Source organism: Ictalurus furcatus, chromosome 19 (assembly GCF_023375685.1).
Source record: "Ictalurus furcatus strain D&B chromosome 19, Billie_1.0, whole genome shotgun sequence".
NCBI lineage: Eukaryota > Metazoa > Chordata > Actinopteri > Siluriformes > Ictaluridae > Ictalurus > Ictalurus furcatus.
Window position 1 is genome coordinate 12,446,694 of NC_071273.1, and position 20,790 is coordinate 12,467,483.

Below are 20,790 nucleotides of genomic sequence, written 5' to 3' on the forward strand. Positions count from 1 at the left end.
AAGAGAGAGTGTGTAAGTGTTTATGTATAGTTTTTCAGGGTGTATGTTTCTTGGCACAGATCCATCCTAGATTCCATTTTTTTCCCCTTTGCTTGGGATTAAGTGGAAGCAGCTACCATGCCAAGTTTTAATAGACAGGTTTGAATAGGACAGATTCAGGGATACTGCAGTAACAAGTGGACTCTCTCAAAAAGAGCTCAATTACATGATATTATACTGTGTTTTACAAAGTAGCAAATCTAAGACAACATGCATATTAGTATTATATATTATTACATAGACAAAAGAGACAAGTGTGATTTATAGCTACAAAAAAGTATTAGCTACGAAAAGTCAATTTAAACTGACTACTACTGAGATAAACAATTTTCAGTAGACTTTGCTAGACCTCATTGCTATTGTACAAAGAGAGAGAGAGCAGGGGTGAATGCTATTTTCAGCTAAATTACCATTCATAATAAAACCCAGGTGTAACTCAATGCTAGATAAGAATAAACACTCATTAAAATGAACTTATTTGTGATTTGCTCCTCTGTGGAGAATAAAGTAACTAATATCTGATTGCAGCTAAGGAGCAGCAAAGCATTTAATTCCGGCCCGAACCAAGCACTGGCAAAAATACCATACTGTAGCAAAGCCAATCAAGAACAAAAAACCTGGCTGTAGTTCAGCAGCTCTAGTTTTCTCAACATAAACACTTGGCTTCTGTGGAAGAATTTCTATTGCGGTTTAACCATTTTCTATTCCAGTTTAATCATATGCAGTTATGCAAATTATTTAACTGACGTTCATCGGATCAAAGACTAGCAAAAGGGGGAGATACATTAAAAGTGTTGATTTTTCATTATATTTACCCTAACTGGTCTGATTAGTGATCTGACATTGAGGCTTGTCTATAAAATAAAAGAAATAATAAAAAAAAATAATAATAAAAAATATGAGCAAAGGTGAGAGTGTTTATTGCCACAGCATCAAATTCAGAATGGATTAAAAAGTGAAATGCCACTATGAAACAATACATAACCACTTTGAACTGTCTTATTTGTAGTCATATATTATTATTATTATTATTATTATTATTATTATTATCAATAATAATAATAATAATAATAATAATAAATAATGATCATCATCCTCGTAATCTAATGGTTAAACATTAAAAACAGTTTGTCACTATTCCATCATTCAGTTAGTAGCTTATCTGGACGTTTGTAATCAAGGAATTTTGTGTAGAACAATTCAAAGGAACTGGTACATGAGCTTGAGACAGAAAACGGTTTATGAATAAATTGACAGATTGGAGAGATGGCATGGTAAAGACTATATGTGTATGTCTATGTGTGTGTGTGTGTGTGTGTGTGTGTGTGTGTGAGAGAGAGAGAGAGAGAGAGAGAGAACATTACGCTCTATTAGCATGAGGTCCATTTAACTCATTCAAGTCATTTCCAAATCAGAACACTTCAGGAGCACATGTTCTCCTCCATGCTGCTTCTGAGAGAAGATGATGGTGAGAGGCTCTGATTTTCCACAGCGTTATCTTTAGAAATGGTAATTTTTATCAGATTTGACAGCATGCCAGAAAAAGGCATGATTGAGAGAGCTCATGTACATGGAGAAAAGTGCCATGCTTGGAGGTTTTGGCATAGTTTAGATGCCTTACTATAATTTTCAAAAAGCTGGGGCAACAGTAGTATTATAATTATCTTTGGAAACATAAATTTGTGGGGTTAACAATTAAATTAAAGTAAAACAGCATAAAATGGTAAATAATATGAAATATGTATTTCACTACATAAAATTAATTTAAAAAACATTTGTTTAATAGGATTAACAGAAATATAGCCAATTGCAATATCATTTAGTATAAAATTATTGTAAAAAAAAAAAAACAGACACATATATTACTATCAAACTTTAGTATGTTGCTGTTAAAGGGGTTCCTGTAAGAAACTTTGTAATTATTATTTATTTTGAAATACTATAATTTGTCTGGATTTTACATTGCATCACACCAAACTGAGCACAAATGTAATTAACAAAAGTTTCATTTGCAGATGAAATACAAATACCCATTTTTTAGGATCTTTTATTCACCTTCAGTAAGCACTTAATCCAATATTCATAAATTGTTTAATATTATTTAAAAGTTCACAATGTAGTTATGTTTAGCCCAACAATTACCTGGAAGCTTTGAGCCCACAGAGGCTTTGTACTCTGAGCTGAGGCTGAGAATACAGCATCTCAGAAACAGTAACTTCAACACAAATATTGACACAGTTACAGTTTAGATGGTTGATGACACCGCTGATTTTCTTACAAGGAGGAGAATTAATAAATAAGCAATGTACAGAATTAATAAATAAATAATATACAGTGGGGGAAATAAGTATTGAAAAATTTATATATTTATATATTTATACATTTATAATGAGGCTATTCATATGAAATTTTCACCAGACATCAGTATTAACTCAAGAAATCCAGAAATCTAAAGAATTCACAACATTAAAGTCCATAAATAAAGTTATGTGTAATGAAGTGAAATGACACAAGAAAAAAGTACTGAACACGCTAAGAAAAAGCAGTTCTCCAAGGCAAGGTAAGGCAAGGAACCAGCTGAAATCTGTAAATAATTATACCTCCTATCTGTGCAAATTAATATCAGATGGATTAGTAAATTGATGGTCTATAAAAAGGCTTTTCGTTACCAAGGTGTCACACAAGAAACATCTCATGATGTAAAAAGAGCAAAGAGCTCTCCCAAGACCTTCACAACCTTATTGTTGTGAATCATATTGATGGAATCGGAAACAGACTTATTTCAAAACTTCTGAATCCTCCTGTACGCACCATTGGGGCCATTATCCACAAGTGAAAGCAACATCACTCCATCATCAACCGGCCACGCACAGGAGCTCCTTGCAAGATTTCTGACCAGAGAGTCAGAAGAATAGTCAGAAGAATACTCAGAAAGAGCTCCAGAAACACTTGGAGGCAACAGGTACCATCGTCACAGAGAAAACAATAGGCAATTCACTCCACTGCTCACGCTCACCCGCAAGACTCCATTACTAAAGAAAAGGCATGTCAAAGCTCGTTTAAAGTTTGCTACAACTCATTTGGACAAGCCTATGAAATACTGGGAGCGTGTAGTCTGGTCAGACGAGAGCAAAATTGAACTTTTTGTCTGTCACACTACACACCATGTTTGGAGAAGAAATGGCACTGCGCATCACCCTAAAAACACTACACCAACAGTGAAGTTTGGAGGTGGAGGCATCATGGTGTGGGGCTGTTTTTCATCACATGGTACTGGCAGACTTCATATAGTTGAATGGTAAATGGTCTGCACTTATATAGAGCTTTTTTCCAAAGCACTTTACACTGTCTCATTCACCCATTCAAGGTAGTAGAGCTGCCATGCAAGGCGCTAATTTGCCATCGGGAGCAACTTGGGGTGCAGTGTCTTGCCCAAGTCACTTCAGCATGTGGAGTCACCTGGGCCAGGAAACGAACCACCAACCCTACGATCAGTGGACAACCCACTCTATCACCTGAGCCACTGTGGCCCCGTTGAAGGAGCTGCATCATTTGAAGGAACGATGAATAAAGCCCTTTACCGGGAGATTCTTGAGAAGAATCTGCTGCCATCCACCATGATGATGAAGATGAGACATGGGTGGACCTTCCAGCAGGACAACGATCCAAAGCATACAGCAAGGGAAACTCTCAATTGGTTTCAGAGAAAAAAAAATCAAGGTGTTACAATGGCCCAGTCAATCACCTGAATTGAATCCAATTGAACAAGATTTAAAGACAGTATGTTTAGAAGAATGGGCCAAAATCACACCTGAATACTGCGGCCCATTAATTTCTTCATAGAGGAAGCGTCTTGAAGCTGTCATTACAAACAAAGGCTTCTCCACTAAGTATTAAATAAATTTCAGTTAGCGTGTTCAATACTTTTTTCCTGTGTCATTCTGCTTTATTACACATAACTTTATTTATGGACATTAATGTTCTATTTCTTTATATCTACGGAATTCTTCAGTTAATACTGATGTCTGGTAAAAATTTCATATGAATAACCTCATGGAAATATATTTACTGGAAAAAATGTTGACGCGTTCAATACTTATTTCCTAGTGGCCCAAATGTCTGAGGCCACTAGTGAAAATGCTTCAATTTTGCTTTTTTTTCCTCATTTATTTAATTCTTTTTTAATACAAATGATATTATCAGCAACAACATGAGTGAAACATATTTTAGAACTATTTACAAGAATTTCTTAAAATAAATTTATGTCAAATCAAATCCATCAGTGTTGTCTGAACAGATGTTGCAAAGGAAGTGATAAGATTAAAGGAAGACCTTCCTTTTTTTTTTTTTTTTTTTTTTTTTTTTTTTTTTTTTACAAAGGAATCAATATTACAGATTTGCTTAAATTTAATTAGTGACCTGAAAATAGTACAGAATCCTTCTTTTGGATGGAAATTGTGGAAATGGCTCGAAAATACCCTTAGAGTGCAGTGGGCTAAATTTACTGTATTATAATTCCAAACATACGTGGACACCTGACTGTCATGCCCATATCTGAACATTTCATTCATTCTGTAAAACATGATATCCCCATTAAGTTATGTGAATTGATTTCTTCTCTTAAACTCCAATTGTCATGACAGGTTTTGGATATTATAACTCCAAAGGTCATAATTTTTCAAAAATTAAACTTAAAGTAAATCCATTGTCCTGACTATTTGTGACTACTTTTGAGTTGAAACAAAGGTCATCTTCAAATTGAGTTTGCTTGTGGTTTTTAAGGCAGCAGGTGAATTTTTGTTTCTAAGTTTACATATTTGAAATGTGTTATAGTGAATTTGATCCCCATTTGCTGCTATAATAACCTCCATTCTTCTGAGGAGGCTGTGGGGATTTCTGCTCCTTCAGCCCCAGAGCATTAGTGAGGTCAGGCACCAATATTGGGCGAGGAAACCTGAGGCACAGTCTGCATTAAAGGTGCTCCTTGGGGTTGAGGTCAGGGCTGTGTGAAGGCCACTTGAGTTTAGGGCTGCAACTAACGATTATTTTCATAATCGATTAGTTGGCCGGCTATTTATTTATTTATTTATTTATTTATTTGGATGGGGTGCGGCAAACTTTAAGTACCATTTTTCCGTTTATTTAAAATTAAATCCACAAACTGAGTGTTACAAAATAAAAACTTAAGAGTAAAACATTACACAACTGTTTGTCTAATTATATAAGACTGAAAAGAACCCAATACACCCAGACACACATCAGAATATATATTATTCATTTAGCACAGTAGTTTAATTCAGTGCCATAAAAAATGCATATATATATATATATATATATATATATATATATATATATATATATATATATATATATATATATAATAGTATATATGCATTAGTTTTTATGGATGCACAAAAAGCACAGAATTAAACTACAGTCCTAAATTAATAATAAAAACTCACTGTCTTAAGGAATATTATTTTACTTGTGTTTACTTTTGACCATAGTGTTTTAATTAGACATTACAGATCTTACTCGCACTACACTCTGTATCACCGCGTCTACACTGCGTGTGAGGAGCAAAGCGGCCTCATTACTAATAGATCACTTCCGTTATAATAAAGAACATAAGTTACACTGATACAGCATATAATGACAATAAACTTAAATTAAAATAAACCTTTTAAGCAACACGTGACAGCATCACTGTCGTGCTCGTGCTCCACAAACTCCGCTTTATAAAGTTTATAAATCTTCTACGCTGTGTTTAATATAAAATGCTTCACTGCCTTAGAGGACTTGGAGGTCGCACATTTTCTTCCTCAGTCACTTGACGATTTCGCCTCCGTCTGATGGTCATTGAGAGAAAAGAAAGTCATGTACGGTGACTCTGGGTATTAGGCTAAAGCTAGCGCTGTCACATTATGTGCTATGACGTCATGTAGGAAGCGGCTTATACTTCCAGTTATTAAAAAATCCGCTAGTGTTCCATTTTAGATGATATTACCTTTCTAAAATCCACACACTAGACAGTACAGTACACAGTGCATAGTGTAATGTAGAGTACTTAATTTGGGACACAACTTTAGTATTTATTCTCTGAAGTGTGTTTTCAGAAGAGAAGTAACGTAATGAGTAAATCTCCCCCGTGCCACGCGCAGACCAACTAATCGATAATGAGATTCGTTGACAACGAATTTCATAATTGATTATTATAGATTTTATCCATTAGTTGATGCAACTCTACTTGAGTTCATCCACTCCAAATTTGGCAAACCATGTCTTTGTGGAGCTCGCTTTCTGCACAGCATTGTCATGCTGGAACAGGTTTGGGTCTCTTATTCAAATGAAAGGAAATTGTAATGTTACAGCATACAAAGACATTCTAGACAATTGTGTGCTTTCAACTTTGTGCCAACAGATGAACCACATACGTGGTGAGTGTGATGGTCTTGTGTCCACATGCTTTTGGCCATATAGTGTATATTGTATGATGGAGTTTCCTCCTGGTTATCTGGTTTTGTCCCACCTCCCAAAACATGGCAGTATGTGGATTGCCCCGTGGCGTTTATGAAAGTATGAAGGTGTGTATGTGTGCATGGTGCCCTGTGATTGACTGGCATTCCATGCTGGTGCATTCCTGCATCACGTCCAGTGTTTATCTACCACAACTCTAACTGGGATGTAGCTGTTACTCGTGATGAGATGATATCATATTACAGTGCAAACCTTTTTCATCTTTGACTAATAAATATGAATATCCAAAAATTACATTAACACAAATTAAAAGATGAGAAACCCCTCAGATCATCATATGTGAACATAAACAAGTTCTTTTGTAAATTACCCCCCCCCCCTTTTTTTAAAATCTCTGATTAATCACAGGAAATAACACTGTAACATTCACAGAAAGCAAGTGCTAATGATTATCGTGATCAGCTATTTTTCTACAGCTGAGACTCTGGAATGAATGCTGCTTGCACTTTGGTGTTCTTTGGTCTTTGGTGTGGGACTAAACAAGCTGTTCCCTAAGCCTGATCTAACATGTACCAGGCTAGAGCGATGAATAATAAGGGATGGTCAATGAATTCAGGATGTGTTCATGCAACTGGTTCATTAGTGTTTGTTAAAAATGAGGGTTTTTTTTTTTAAGAAAAAGGCCTGTTGGAAGTGGAGGCATCCAGTTGAGATTGTAGTGCAGAAAATGGGATGCTGGGGCCTGCGTAATTGATCCCATTGGGCCTGCTTGGCACCTCAGGACACATCCCAAACCTTGGGTTGAACAGAGCGGCCGTTGAGACGACAGCTGCTTTTCCATGCAAATGCTCTCTCGGCCGCTGCAGACCATTAACTTTCTCTGCCAACAATTATCCGCCAAGTCAGCAGTCCAGGCCCACTGCCTCCATTTTGAGTCTCACTGGAAAATAGGGAATACACTGGAGAGTTAATATCAGTCAAGGTTTCCTCCAAGTTATATTTAGGACAATTTGGGTCATGCTTAATAAAGTCGAACGGATATGATTATCAAATCAGTACAACTTTGAAAAAGAGTGAAAAGACTGAAAAATTAAAAATAAAAAAAGGACGCTTGTTGAATGCATCTACATGGATTGCAAATTCTTTGCATTTCACACTCTTCTGTGTTGCATTCCAGACCACCTTTCAGCGTGAGCTTGACAAAGCAGTATACATAAGTGCTCAGCCAGCTTCTCATCTCTCATTATGTGTTACTAAGTGAGCTTCATCAAATAAAAACAATAAGAAGAAGCAGAGTTGAAAGAGACGTCTTTTATTTATTTGTTTTGTAACTGCCGCAACAACACTAAATCAGGTGTTGCTTTCGCAGGTAAACAACACACTGTGCCTCAGATTTAGCCAGAAGAGCTCCTGATCTCCAGAGACAGTCAGCATTGATAATTGTCATGTGAGCAACTATGATGCAGTGGGAATCTCCTTGCTCATTCCTCACAAAGCAATGCAAAGCACACAGTCTTGTGAGCATAGCAACGTACATACCTCTTCAGCTTTAAAGCTCTAATTAAGACAAATGCACCTAGACAAACTGATCTATTTAAGAATGTGTGGAGGTACCATAATGGATTGTGTGATGATAAAAGATGTCCTATTTGTCCTTAGAGCTAGAGCCCCAGGTGTATACTTCAGGAGAAGGTGGAAAAAATAGATCCACGCATTAGGCCAGCGCATTGATTTTGGAAACATTAATGTTCAGTTTGCTCATATGTCCTCTCTTCATACATCCTCAAAGTCCTAAAAGGTCAAGCATGAATGTTAGAGCAACATAATGTGGATCATTACATTATTATTGCTGACAACGTGACAAAACTGGAGATACTTGCTGCACATATAGCTATGTGATATTGTAACTAACTGGTCTAGTAACACATGCTGGAAATAAAACTATCTGCCCTACATTCACATTGTTAGGAAAGATAAAGGATTACAAAATTTCTTAGCATTAGTACCTTTATATTCTCTACCTTCACTATTGCAGTTTGGGCTATGAGTAACTCCGACATATCAAAATAAATTAATAAGAATAAGAATTGTTCTCACATATAATTTTTACTCACTTACCAGCGAACTAAAGATAAAAAATCTTTAAATAGTTTCTCCTACAACTTAAGAGCATTATCAAATAGTCTTTACCCAAATGTAGCCAATTAAAATGGAGAAGTGATTAAACAGTATGCAAAGTCAGCTGCATTTTCACAACAGTTTCATCTATTACAAATCTTATTTTTTATTAAACATACCGAAAGGTTTAGTGGGCAATATTTGCACTGTGGCTATTTATCAGAGGGTCAAGAGTTTAAATACCAGCACTGCCATATTCTTACTATTGGGCCCCTGAGCAAAGCCTTTACCCCTCAACTGTGCCAAAGATGCAGCATTCATGGCTAAAGCTTTACTCTGATGCCAGCTTTCTAGCTGTGATATATGTAGAAAAGAATTTTGTTGTACTGCACATGTGTATATGTACACTTATTTGTTATAAAGACCCTATTGGTGGATCAAGACATTTATTCCAAAATCTAGTGGAAAGCCTTCCCAGGAGAGTGGAGGTTATTATAACAACAAAAGGGGGACCAAATCTTGAATGCGATGTTCAAAAAACCCTTATGGGTATGATGATTATGTGTCCCAATACCTTTGGTCATATAGTGTATGTCTGAGTATATTATGTCTGTTGGAGAAACATCTGAAGCAGCTCAGTTTGCAAGGCGGTAATCATACCTACTTTGAAGAACCTGAAATATAAGATCTATTTGATTTATATAATGTGGTGAAATATGCCTTTTCATCTGCTTCATCACATTTTTTTAGCTGGATTGTTTCCTTTTCCTACTAATGGAGTTCCAATAAAGACAGTGTGGAGACAAAGTGATAATGACCAATACTAGCTACATTCTTGAGACATACTGTACTGTTAAAGCATCCATCATACACACACAAAAAAGACTGAATACAGTATGAATCAGCTGAGTAAATACCTTTCCACTCTAGACTCAAGTAGCAGAGATATTTTAGATGGGAGATTTTAGACAGTTTATAGAAAACCAGTAGGAAAGTCAGGTTGGAATTTTATCAGGGCTGAAGAGATAAAAAAAAAAATATATAGACATGGCAGATCTGGGCAATAAAATAACCTGTAAGGAATGGATTTACCCCAGTTAAACTTGCACCACCAAAATAGTGTGTAAATGTAATTACATATTTGATCAGAAATTATTTTTTATGCATACTGAGAAGGTAGTGTATTACTGCTTTTGGTGTTTATTGGATAAACTTAAAACATATCCTTAAACAGCAACATGATAAGATTGATTAAAGAAACGTTATTTCCGGTTCAGAACTGCCTTCATTACCCAAAGTCAGCAAGATGATCATATCCAAATGCAGGGATTAAACCTCACTCAAGCTACTGTATCATCCATTCCAGCTGCTGGATTTTATTTAACTCCGCAAGTGTTACTTCAAGATACAGAAAATATAGGAACAGACACACAGTCCTTTCAGTTTTGGGAAAGATGACAAATTCATTCCATTAAAAAGATATTCCCAACAAATGAGTGGTTAAGGTGGTTAGACAATTTGCCTCTCTGCGACATTTGAGGATGCAAAGTCATGCAAGTTCATTCAGGCAAAATGTCAGCTTGAGGCCATATGCTCCACTGGGCTTGTTTACTGTATGGAACACGCAGGTGAAAACCTCCATATGTGCTGTGAATAACAGTCTCTTCCTCTTTTTGGCTTCACTTGCGAATGTATCTTTGCCATCTCACACAATTCACCCACGAATCTATTGCCTGCTTCCAGAATGTCCCACAGGCACCATGCAAAATTTAGCAGCCCTCCTTTTCTGTGGGATGTTTTCTTGGCTCACGGGAGGATGCGTTTTGGAGTAGATCAATTGATCCTAGTGCTCAAAAGGCCCCAGCAGTGGGACCATCTGTGGCATTTAGGATAAAGTGAATTTGCGTCTTGACATGATATTGTGCTTTTAGGAAACCGCTTATTTTATATGGGTTGTGTCTCAAAGCTGTTAAAGCCTTACCAATGTCTATGTTTACGAAGACAAAAGGACAAACAACTTCTCTACCTGACTATTAAATAGAACTTTAACATACCATATTTAGTCAGGTTTACTTTAATAACTGCTTGTACGCATTGCTCCATGGGCATTTACTGTATGCCTTAGTGAAATGAAAACTACTTTATAGACATATATGCAGCAGATCAACTGAAAACTATTTTATATTCATACGTTCATCTCCTCATGAACTGAGAGTAAAAGTTTATGCTTTCCAAACAGGCTTCTGAAACCTTCAGAAGGTCGGAAAGATGGCTGTGAGGCAGCCCCTCTACGAAGTAAAAACGTCTAAAGCCACCACCCTCATTCAAAGCAGTAAGACAGTAGTGACTTATAAAGTGTGAGTGTGGGTTCCCATGAACCTCAACACTGCTGCTTTGACAAGATGAATGTGTTGGAGAAGTTTGTCCAAGACTCAGTGTTGGACAATAGCATACATACAAGTTGGAAATCTATTAATTTAACTCCAGTAACTACAAGGGTTACAAGGGCTTGCGGTTGTAGCAATTTACCAAGTGATTATCAGGGAATGGGCTAAAATGCTAAAACATTACATTTTCTTAAACTAGTCTACAAAATATAGATCATTAATCCATCAAGTTGTGTATGTCATGTCAGTTGGCTAGAGCATTAACATTAATGGAGTTGTTCCTTATGGAGTACATCTTTAAAGTAGTAAAAGAGAACCATGTGTGTGATATTTACCGTCGATGAGGGCATTTTCTCATGCTGAAAACAGAACTCATCTCTGTCAAAGAGTTCCCCTTAACAAGCACCCCACTCAACTCGCCCCTTGGCTTCAGACGCAGTACACTAGCAACGTCGTCACACAAAGACAAACAAACAAATGAAACCAAACTAGCGGCTACCAGCCGCTCTGCTCTGCTCCACTGTCACAAACTCACAAACACACAGCTCTGCTGTCAGACAGAGGGAGAGAGGAAATGAATATAAAACACATGCAAGAAATCAATTTCAAGTGTGTCATATCAGTTATTACTCCACTGGTTTGCCTTAAACCCCACCCGATAATACAAACCCATGCCCAACAACACCCCCACCTTGTTATATTCCCTCAGTGCCTGACACAGGTAAGGGAGCCCTCAAGCCCAGCAGCATGTGTGCCAGTCCATATATTGCTGCAGACAGTGTCACAGGCATGATAAAAATGGTCTTCACATTATCATCATGCTATGGAACCACTGCAGAGGAATGTATTCAGAAGGACCTAACAAATCGTAACAGATAGTGATATGGTATGCCATGTCCTATCACTGCTCCCTCAGGAAGCCCACCTACCAGTTTCTGCTCGATGAGCCCTCATCCCAGCAAGTGTGCCAGTCCATGTAGTGTCACAAACTGAGGCATGGGCATGGTCTTGGTGAAGGGTCAAAGATACATTTGGTTGTGAACTGTAACAGCACCACCCTTTCAACAGTCTTCTCTGGCTTCACAGGGTTAGCCTCATAAATTGTCTGCAGGAGTTCAGAAGCCTCTGGGCAAATACAAAGAGCCTATGCCAGTGTTATCTCTCAGAACCAATAGTGATGAAGTTCTAGTCTAGTCAACTTGCTCCAGGACTGCTCTCCTCACTGTCAGGTAGTTTAACTGGTTCTTGGGTGGTAGACTTTGGGCCACTAGCTGGGATTCCCTGGTCATCACTGCCTTATTCAGGAAGCCCACTAGTCCCTGGGCCAGCCACATGGCCAAGCCCTTTAGTTCAAATATGTTTAGGTATGCCTCAGTGTCCTGTGGAGTCATCCTGGCCAGGGTGATCGGCTTATTTGGTGAAGACATAGGAGAAAAGGAAGGGTTCTTCAAAAGGGCTCAATCTGCACCTCCGCTATTGTCCTAAACTACTCCTGATGCAGACCCACTTCAAACTGCACACCCACCTGCTCCTGGCCCACTTTGTTTGAATAGACACCAACCTAACACACACTTCCACCTATTACTACTTGCTGTTTACTGCCCCACTCCATTGTTTAATGGGCAGCCTAGAAATAGTTTCAGTTTTGTAAATCCATGAATGTTCCAGCCTTTTTTGAGAAGTTTATTTTGGGCTGCACAAGGATAAGGAGACTTAAGCAAGAAATGTCATTCACCAGCTTAAAGAACGGCTGTAATTAAAGAATTTAAGGAAGCATTCCTTCACATAAGCCCTCAAAAATCAGCTTTTCTTCTGTGCTAATGAAAATTTACAGATATGGAAATTAACTCATCTTTAATCACCAAAGAATAGCATGGATAGAATTAATGTACACTTGTGTACTGTCAGTGCTTATATTGTGGATTTAATTACCTAAAGGTTACTGAGGTGTTTTAGAAATGTGTCCTTGTCTTTAGCTCCAGGTCTTCACAATCATTCAATTACTTTTCCCCCTGAGCATGTGTCATTTGCCTATTAAATTGGGTTCATTCTGAATCTTGATTGCTCCATCCCTGCTGCTTTATAGTTAAACATGGTCATTTTTAAGACAACACCTGCCTTTCCAGTGCCAGTTTGGTCCCAATGCAGTTGTCAAGAGTTCATTGTTATTAAAGACATGTGCCATCTTGCATGCATTCGATGGCCTTACCTCATTGGCAGAGGACCAGGCACCATCCAGATGGCATAGAGATTTCTCAGTATTCCCACGGTAGCAAAATAACTTGACAGTTCAATGAAGTAGCAAGCAACAGTTAAACAGTTGACATAAGGCATGAGCTTCATTTGACCTCTGGCATCAAATGTCAACAGACTACAGGGCGGTTGCACCTGAAATGCTCTGAAAAAGGGCCAGTAAAAATAAAAAAAAAATTAAAAGTAATGAGTAATAAAACACATTATCAAATTTTTATATATATATATATATATCATGTTTCCCAGCCAGCCACGCCACTCAACTAGAACGAAAGTGGGCAGAATCAGCAATGTTCAATACCACATGTACAAATCTGTTCAAAATTCAGTTCACCTACTAGTTTGCTTGCTAAGCTGCTCGGATTTGATGAGACTGATGTAAAAAATGAATGCATTGTTTTTATCACTCTCGTTGTTAATGCTAAATCTTACCTTTAATTAGGTCAGATTACATCTAAAGCAGTGAAAAGGGGCAGATTTTGGCAGTACATGCAGACATTGGCAAGTCACCACATATATACACATTGTACAGAAAACTGTGTGCTGCAAGAGGTTACAAAAACAACAAAAAAGTTATTTTAGTCCCGGTTACACTAACTTCACTAACACTAAATCTGTTATTTACACTCCCAGTTAAGAGCACATACATCCCCGATTCCAAAAAAGTTGGGACGCTGTGTAAAATGTAAATGTAAACAGAATGCAATGATTTGCATATCTCATAAACCCATATCATTCACAGTAGAACATAGAAAACATCAAATGTTTAAACTGAGGAAATGAACCATTTTAAGGGGGAAAAAGGTCATTTTGAATTTGATGGCCGCAACACATCTCAAAAAAGTTGAGGGGGCAACAAAAGCCTGGAAAAGTAAACGTTACTAAAAAGAAACAGGTGGAGGTTAATTGGCAACAGTTCAGTAACATGATTGGGTATAAAAAGAGTATCTTAGTGAGGCAGAGTCTTTCAGAAGTAAAGATGGGATGGAATCTGGTTGGAGGCATATGTTGCTCTAAAACCTGTATATACCTTTTAGCATTGATGGTGCCTTTCCAGATGTGCAAGCTGCCCATTCCATAGGCACTAATGCACCACCATACCATCAGAGATGCAGGCTTTTGAACTGAGCGCTGATAAAAAGCCAGATGGTCCCTCTCCTCTTTAGTCCTCTTTAGTTTAGAGGACGTGGGATCCATGGTTTCCAAAAATAATTTCAAATTTTGATTCGTCTGACCACAGAACAGTTTTCCACTTTGCTTCAGTCCATTTTAAATGAGCTTTGGCCCAGAGAAGATGGTGGCATTTCTGGATCATGCTACCATATGGCTTCACATAAGACTCTGCTTCTCTAAGATACTCTTTTTATACCCAATCATGTTACTGACCTGTTGCCAATTAACCCCCAGCTGTTCCTTTTTAGGAACACTTACTTTTCCAACCTTTTGTTGCTCCGTCCCAAATTTTTTGAGATGTGTTGCGGCCATTAAATTCAAAATTAACTTATTTTTTCCTTAAAATGTTACATTTCCTCATTTAAAACATTTTATATGTTTTCTGTGTTCTATTGTGAATAACATGGATTTATGAGATTTGCAAATCATTGCATTCTGTTTTTATTTACATTTTACACAGCATCCAAACTTTTTTAGAATTGGGGTTGCAGTTGTCAACAGGAGTATCCCCAAATAATTTTTATTCCATCATTCATTCATCTTGATTAATCACGTTATCCTGGTCAGGGTTGCAGTGCCTATACCAGGAACAGAGAGTGTGCCATCATGCTGCTGCTAATTCTGTATATATTGTTTATGTTGCTAATACAGTATATATAAGTGAAATTAAGGGACCAGCAACCTCTGGTACAGTTTACAATAGTCATGGTTGGTTGCAGTTATACAACCATTGATCCTCATCAGAGAATAGTTAATATATGAAAAAAAAAACATAAATGCAGATTGCCAGACAAGGAGCCAGAAGTAATTAAAAGTGTTTTCAGTTTGAAAAGCCTACAGTTTATATTTAACTAAATATATTTAACAGTTTTCCATGGAACTTCCATTGCTAAGTAAATACACCTAGATGCATTCATCTAAATGTGTTCATTGTGTTTGTATGTCTACAGGTCTCCTAACACTGGCCGAAGTTCTAATGGTGTGGAGAGCTTCATGTGGACTCTATAGCCCGATGAGCTCTTTGCTCCTGCCCGCCTGCTGTAGATAACTTGCTGTCTGTCATCAGCTCAACATCCACCTCCAACTGCCTGTCTGTAGCTCCGCTTTGTAAATGGGCAGCGCCCCCTAGTGCCACGGAGGACATACGTCAACACAGCATCTCACACAGAGCACCCTAGAGCCTGCAGGACTGCTGCTTGTGAAGGGCTTTGTGTTCTTTAAGGCTCGCTGGATGTCTACACCCTTTTCAAGGCCAGATCTTAGGTTCTGACCCACACGATCTGTGAATAGGCCTTCTGCTGGAGTCCACCTTTGGCACTCAAACAACTTTTACTGACCAAAGAGGAAAAGTAACAAACAGCTAAACAAACAATACCTTAACAAACGGAGTTCAGAGAGGAAGGGCTGAGCGAGGAGAAATTAAGACACCAAGCCCTGTTATCATGTCCACCAATTTAAAGCACTGGAATTGAAGAATTGCTTTGTGCAAATGAACTGATCAAAATGAACTAAATTCCAGTAGTACCTTTAATACTTTGCATAATTTTTTTTTTCTTGAACTGAACCCACTGTATTTTGAAACTGGAAATATAGGCACTGTATACATATATAATGTGTATAAAGAAAATGAGATTTGCATTTTTTTCAGTAGCAAACTTTGGGACAATTTGCAATAAGCATGGTTGGTCACAGTTAAAGAGTACAAGCGTTGATCCTTAATGGACAAAAAAGTGAATATATGGGGGAAAAAAAACAAAACAATACCATCATTTCAAATTGCCGGAAAAGGAGTCAGAAATCATTTTGAAAGGCCTACAGTTATATATTTAACAGTTTTCTATGTTGTATCTTTGTAGAGAACCTTATTTAACATGAATAATGTGGTGGGAATGGCAGTGATAGAATGTGGATAATAAGCTGTTTCATGCCGGCCTGCAGCAGCCTGCTCTTTCTCCTGCAGCAGTAGCAGCTCTCCTTTAACACCCATTTCACACACATGACCACTTCTTCTATACTAAACAGATGGATGGAAAAAAGGACAGCATACAGAGGGGAAAAAAAGAAATGATCGATTACAGAAAACTGAACTTTGTATCCCACTTTAGTATGCGGGGCCATGAAAATCGCTATTTGCTATCGTATTGTAAAGGTGTAGAAAAAAATGAGTCATTTCTCTATGGATTTTATCTAATTTATTTTTGTGCTTGTGTTTGTTTGCACAGTGCCACCATCAAGAGTGTTGACACATACAGAGAGAGTTAAGAGAGTCTTAGAATCATTTACATGAAAATACTTTTTTATTCTGAAATATTTTAAGAATAAATTAAATATGTGAAAGAAGAAATGAGTTGCTAAAATAGAATTTTAATATGCAATGGTTATCCCTGCTGAAAGAGTAGAAACCCTCATAGAATTTATAATGGTTTTAATGGATATAATGGGAATTGTATTGATTTTAAGGGCAACTGCAATGGTCCCTGTCGGTGTCTACCGGTAATTTGTTGCCTTTTGTTGGTGGTATGTTATGTCTATGAATGTCTAACATTAAGGACCAATAATGGTAATGGTAATGGTTTTACTGGTTAGCTGATGCTTTGTAATGGTATTTCTGGTGGAAAACATCAGAATTTCTGTGATGGCTTCTATTGTTGTTGTTTTTTTCAGCAGGGATGTTCGAGGCTGCTGACCTTTGTTTATTGTTCTGGAAAAAAAATCTGTCTTTCCAATGATGTCCACATTTGGAAGAAGAAGAGCTGATATACGTTAAATGTGTGTAATGTTAGCATAAAATTCATGAACACAGCTTGAGATCAAGCATTCACTCATAGATTTCAGAATTACTGTCTGATCAAAACACACAATACTCTAAATGCCCAACAGAAAAAGAGTGACTCCAATGAGTGTCTGTTGGAAATTGTAAACTCTTTACAAGTAATAACACTTATAGGATGATTTTTTTTAGAAGATTGATGCATAATTAAAAAATGGGAACATAAACAATGCTATAAATGGCATATATTTTTCTACATTCAATTCAGTTGTATTTGTATAGGGCTTTTAACAATGGATATTATCACAAGTGACACATCAAGTGACAGGTTTAATATCAGCAAAAATAATGCATTTGCATAGACTTACATTATGCAACTAAAGATGAGAACTGTGAAATTGGTTCTGGCGGCCCTAGAGTGTATGTACACGCTGTTGCACAAACACATGAATGCACACATAGCCATGGCTCAGTACATTTACATTGCTAAAAGTTAGACACATTGAGCAGCTCAGTAACTTTTCACCCTGAGTCATCACCAGCAGCTATAGAACCAGGACATGAGGTTACATTATATAACTCGGGGGGTCATTTCACACAATCAAACGAAGAATGAAGCTTACACATGCTATTCTGCTGTAAACCTCTGACCGTGATTAATGCCTCCAGCTAGAGAGGACCCAGAGCAAACACACACATAAGAAAGGCAGTGTCTTCTGTGTGTGTGTGTTTATGAATTAATGGAGTCCAAATGTCCCTACAAGAGTGAGAATATCTGTCAGATTTGACATTGTGGGGACATTTAACAAGACTAGTCCACTAGAAATGTTTTTTTTAATTATTATTTAATTTTTTATTTTATTTTATTTATTTATTTATTTATTTTACAAAACCTGCAGCTTTTATTTAGAAAATTACATGAGGAAAAAAAGGTTTCTTTTGGTTTACTGAGGTTAAGGTTTGGTTTATGTCATCATGTCAAAGATAGGTCCTCACAAGGATAGTACAACAAAGGTGTGTGTGTGTGTGTGTGTGTGTCAGTAACAGTCAGGATAACATCGATTTCAGGGAGATGATGAAATTGAATACTAAATAAAATCACCACATGATCTGTACAATTAAAATAATATGTGTGGCATGCTGATGCAGTTTGTATGGCAACCAGACAGTAGTAGAATTAATGGTAGTTTTCAGAATCTGTCAATTAATTATTCAAGGGATCTACCATCAACCATCTTGCCATACTAATAATGTGAATATGCTTAGGAAATAAAATACCTTTATGACCGTTCCACTGAAAATGATGATGACGTGCTAGTCATGGTGGCAAATGACATTGCATCTTATAAAACCAGATCTATCTTTCTTTTTCTCCTCCTGCATAAACCTACACAGTACTACACAGGCTGCCACCTCAATATCCCGATCCTCAGAGTGTAACTAGTTGGCTGGCAGTTTTTAAACTGAAATGGGACAAACGCATGATTCCAAGTGGTTAATCCTGTTTCTCTCACCATAGCATCTGGTAGCCAATAAAATGTGATGACACAAAATGAGGGATGCATTTGTGTGACGTTTGGAGTGGTTAAATATGGAGGACTCATAATGAAGGTGTTGGGTCCGAGTCCAGCTTTTTCGAGTTGAGACCAGGTCCTTAAGCAATTGAGTCCAAAAGGGGCAGAGTTGGACTCAAGTCCAAGTCCTTAATGGCAGAGTCCAGAAAGCAATTAAATTGAAAAAAAAGATTTGTAATTGCAATTGTAAACTCAACACTGAGCTGTTAAATTAATATTTTAACCTTCACAAACCAATGGCAACATAAATGTAACAAAAAAAAACCTTCTTGGCAATCTTAATATTTTTATTTCATGTCATCAGCACCTCAATTAGTTTCCTATCAAAAAATAGATATAGAGGTATATGTAGAACTTTTATTATATTACAAGTGTATGAAAATACAAATGAACCTGTTTTGTTATTGTATCACACTATAGTGTTCTCCAGTTCGAGCTGACATTTCAGTGATTTGATGCCTCTCCCTCACAGTTACAGTATCTCACAAAAGTGAGTACACCCCTCACATTTTTGTAAATATTTGATTATATCTTTTAATGTGACCACACTGAAGAAATGACAGTTTGCTACAGTGTAAAGTAGTGAGTGTACAGCTTGTGTAACAGTGTAAATTTGCTGTCCCCTCAAAATAACTCAACACACAGCCATTAATGTCTAAACCGCTGGCAACAAAAGTGAGTACACCCCTAAGTGAAAATGTCCAAATTGAGCCCAATTAGCCATTTTCCCTCCCCGGTGCCATGTGACTTGTTAGTGTTACAAGGTCTCAGGTGTGAATGGGGAGCAGGTGTGTTAAATTTGGTGTCATCGCTCTCACACTCCCTCATACTGGTCACTGGAAGTTCAACATGGCACCTCGTGGCAAAGAACTCTCTGAGGATCTGAAAAAAAGAATCGTTGCTCTACATAAAGATGGCCTAGGCTATAAGAAGGTTGCCAAGACCCTGACACTGAGCTGCAGCACGGTGGCCAAGACCATACAGCGGTTTAACGGGACAGGTTCCACTCAGAACAGGCCTTGCCATGGTCGACCTAAGAAGTTGAGTGCACGTGGTCGGCGTCATATCCAGAGGTTGTCTTTGGGAAATAGACGTATGAGTGCTGCCAGCATTGCTGCAGAGGTTGAAGGGGTAGGGGGTCAGCCTGTCAGTGCTCAGACCATACGCCGCACACTGCATCAAATTGGTCTGCATGGCTGTCGTCCCAGAAGGAAGCCTCTTCTAAAGTTGATGCACAAGAAAGCCTGCAAACAGTTTGCCGAAGACAAGCAGACTAAGGACATGGATTACTGGAACCATGTCCTGTGGTCTGATGAGACCAAGATAAACTTATTTGGTTCAGATGGTGTCAAGCGTGTGTGGCGTCAACCAGGTGAGGATTACAAAGACAAGTGTGTCTTGCCTTCAGTCAAGCATGGTGGTGGGAGTGTCATGGTCTGGGGCTGCATGAGTGCTACCGGCACTGGGGAGCTACAGTTCATTGAGGGAACCATGAATGCCAACATGTACTGTGACATACTGAAACAGAGCATGATCAGTATGCAGTATTCCAGCATGATAACGACCCCAAACACACCTCCAAGACGACCTCTGCCTTGCTAAAGAAGCTGAGGATGAAGGTGATGGACTGGCCTAGCATGTCTCCAGACCTAAACCCTATTGAGCACCTGTGGGGCATCCTCAAATGGAAGGTGGAGGAGCACAAGGTCTAACATCCACCGGCTCCGTGATGTTATCATGGAGGAGTGGAAGAGGACTCCAGTGGCAACCTGTGAAGCTCTGGTGAACTCCATGCCCAAGAGGGTTAAGGCAGTGCCTGAAAATAATGGTCCACACAAAATATTGACACTTTGGGCTCAATTTGGACATTTTCACTTAGGGGTGTACTCACTTTTGTTGCCAGCGGTTTAGACATTAATGGCTATGTGTTGAGTTATTTTGAGGGGACAGCAAATTTACACTGTTACACAAGCTGTACACTCACTACTTTATATTGTAG

At 38.0% G+C, this 20,790-nt stretch overlaps 1 protein-coding gene across 1 annotated transcript in view; it reads left to right on the top strand.

Annotated features, from left to right (window-relative positions):
* Nucleotides 1-19,014, top strand: part of LOC128622958 (chemokine-like protein TAFA-5) — a 92,994-nt gene extending 73,980 nt beyond the window's left edge. The window contains exon 4 of the mRNA XM_053649732.1: nt 15,398-19,014. Within this exon, the coding sequence (XP_053505707.1) occupies nt 15,398-15,406 (9 nt within the window). The 3' untranslated portion in view covers nt 15,407-19,014. The remainder of the gene's footprint in view (nt 1-15,397) is intronic.
* The last annotated feature ends 1,776 nt before the right edge of the window (nt 19,015-20,790 follow it).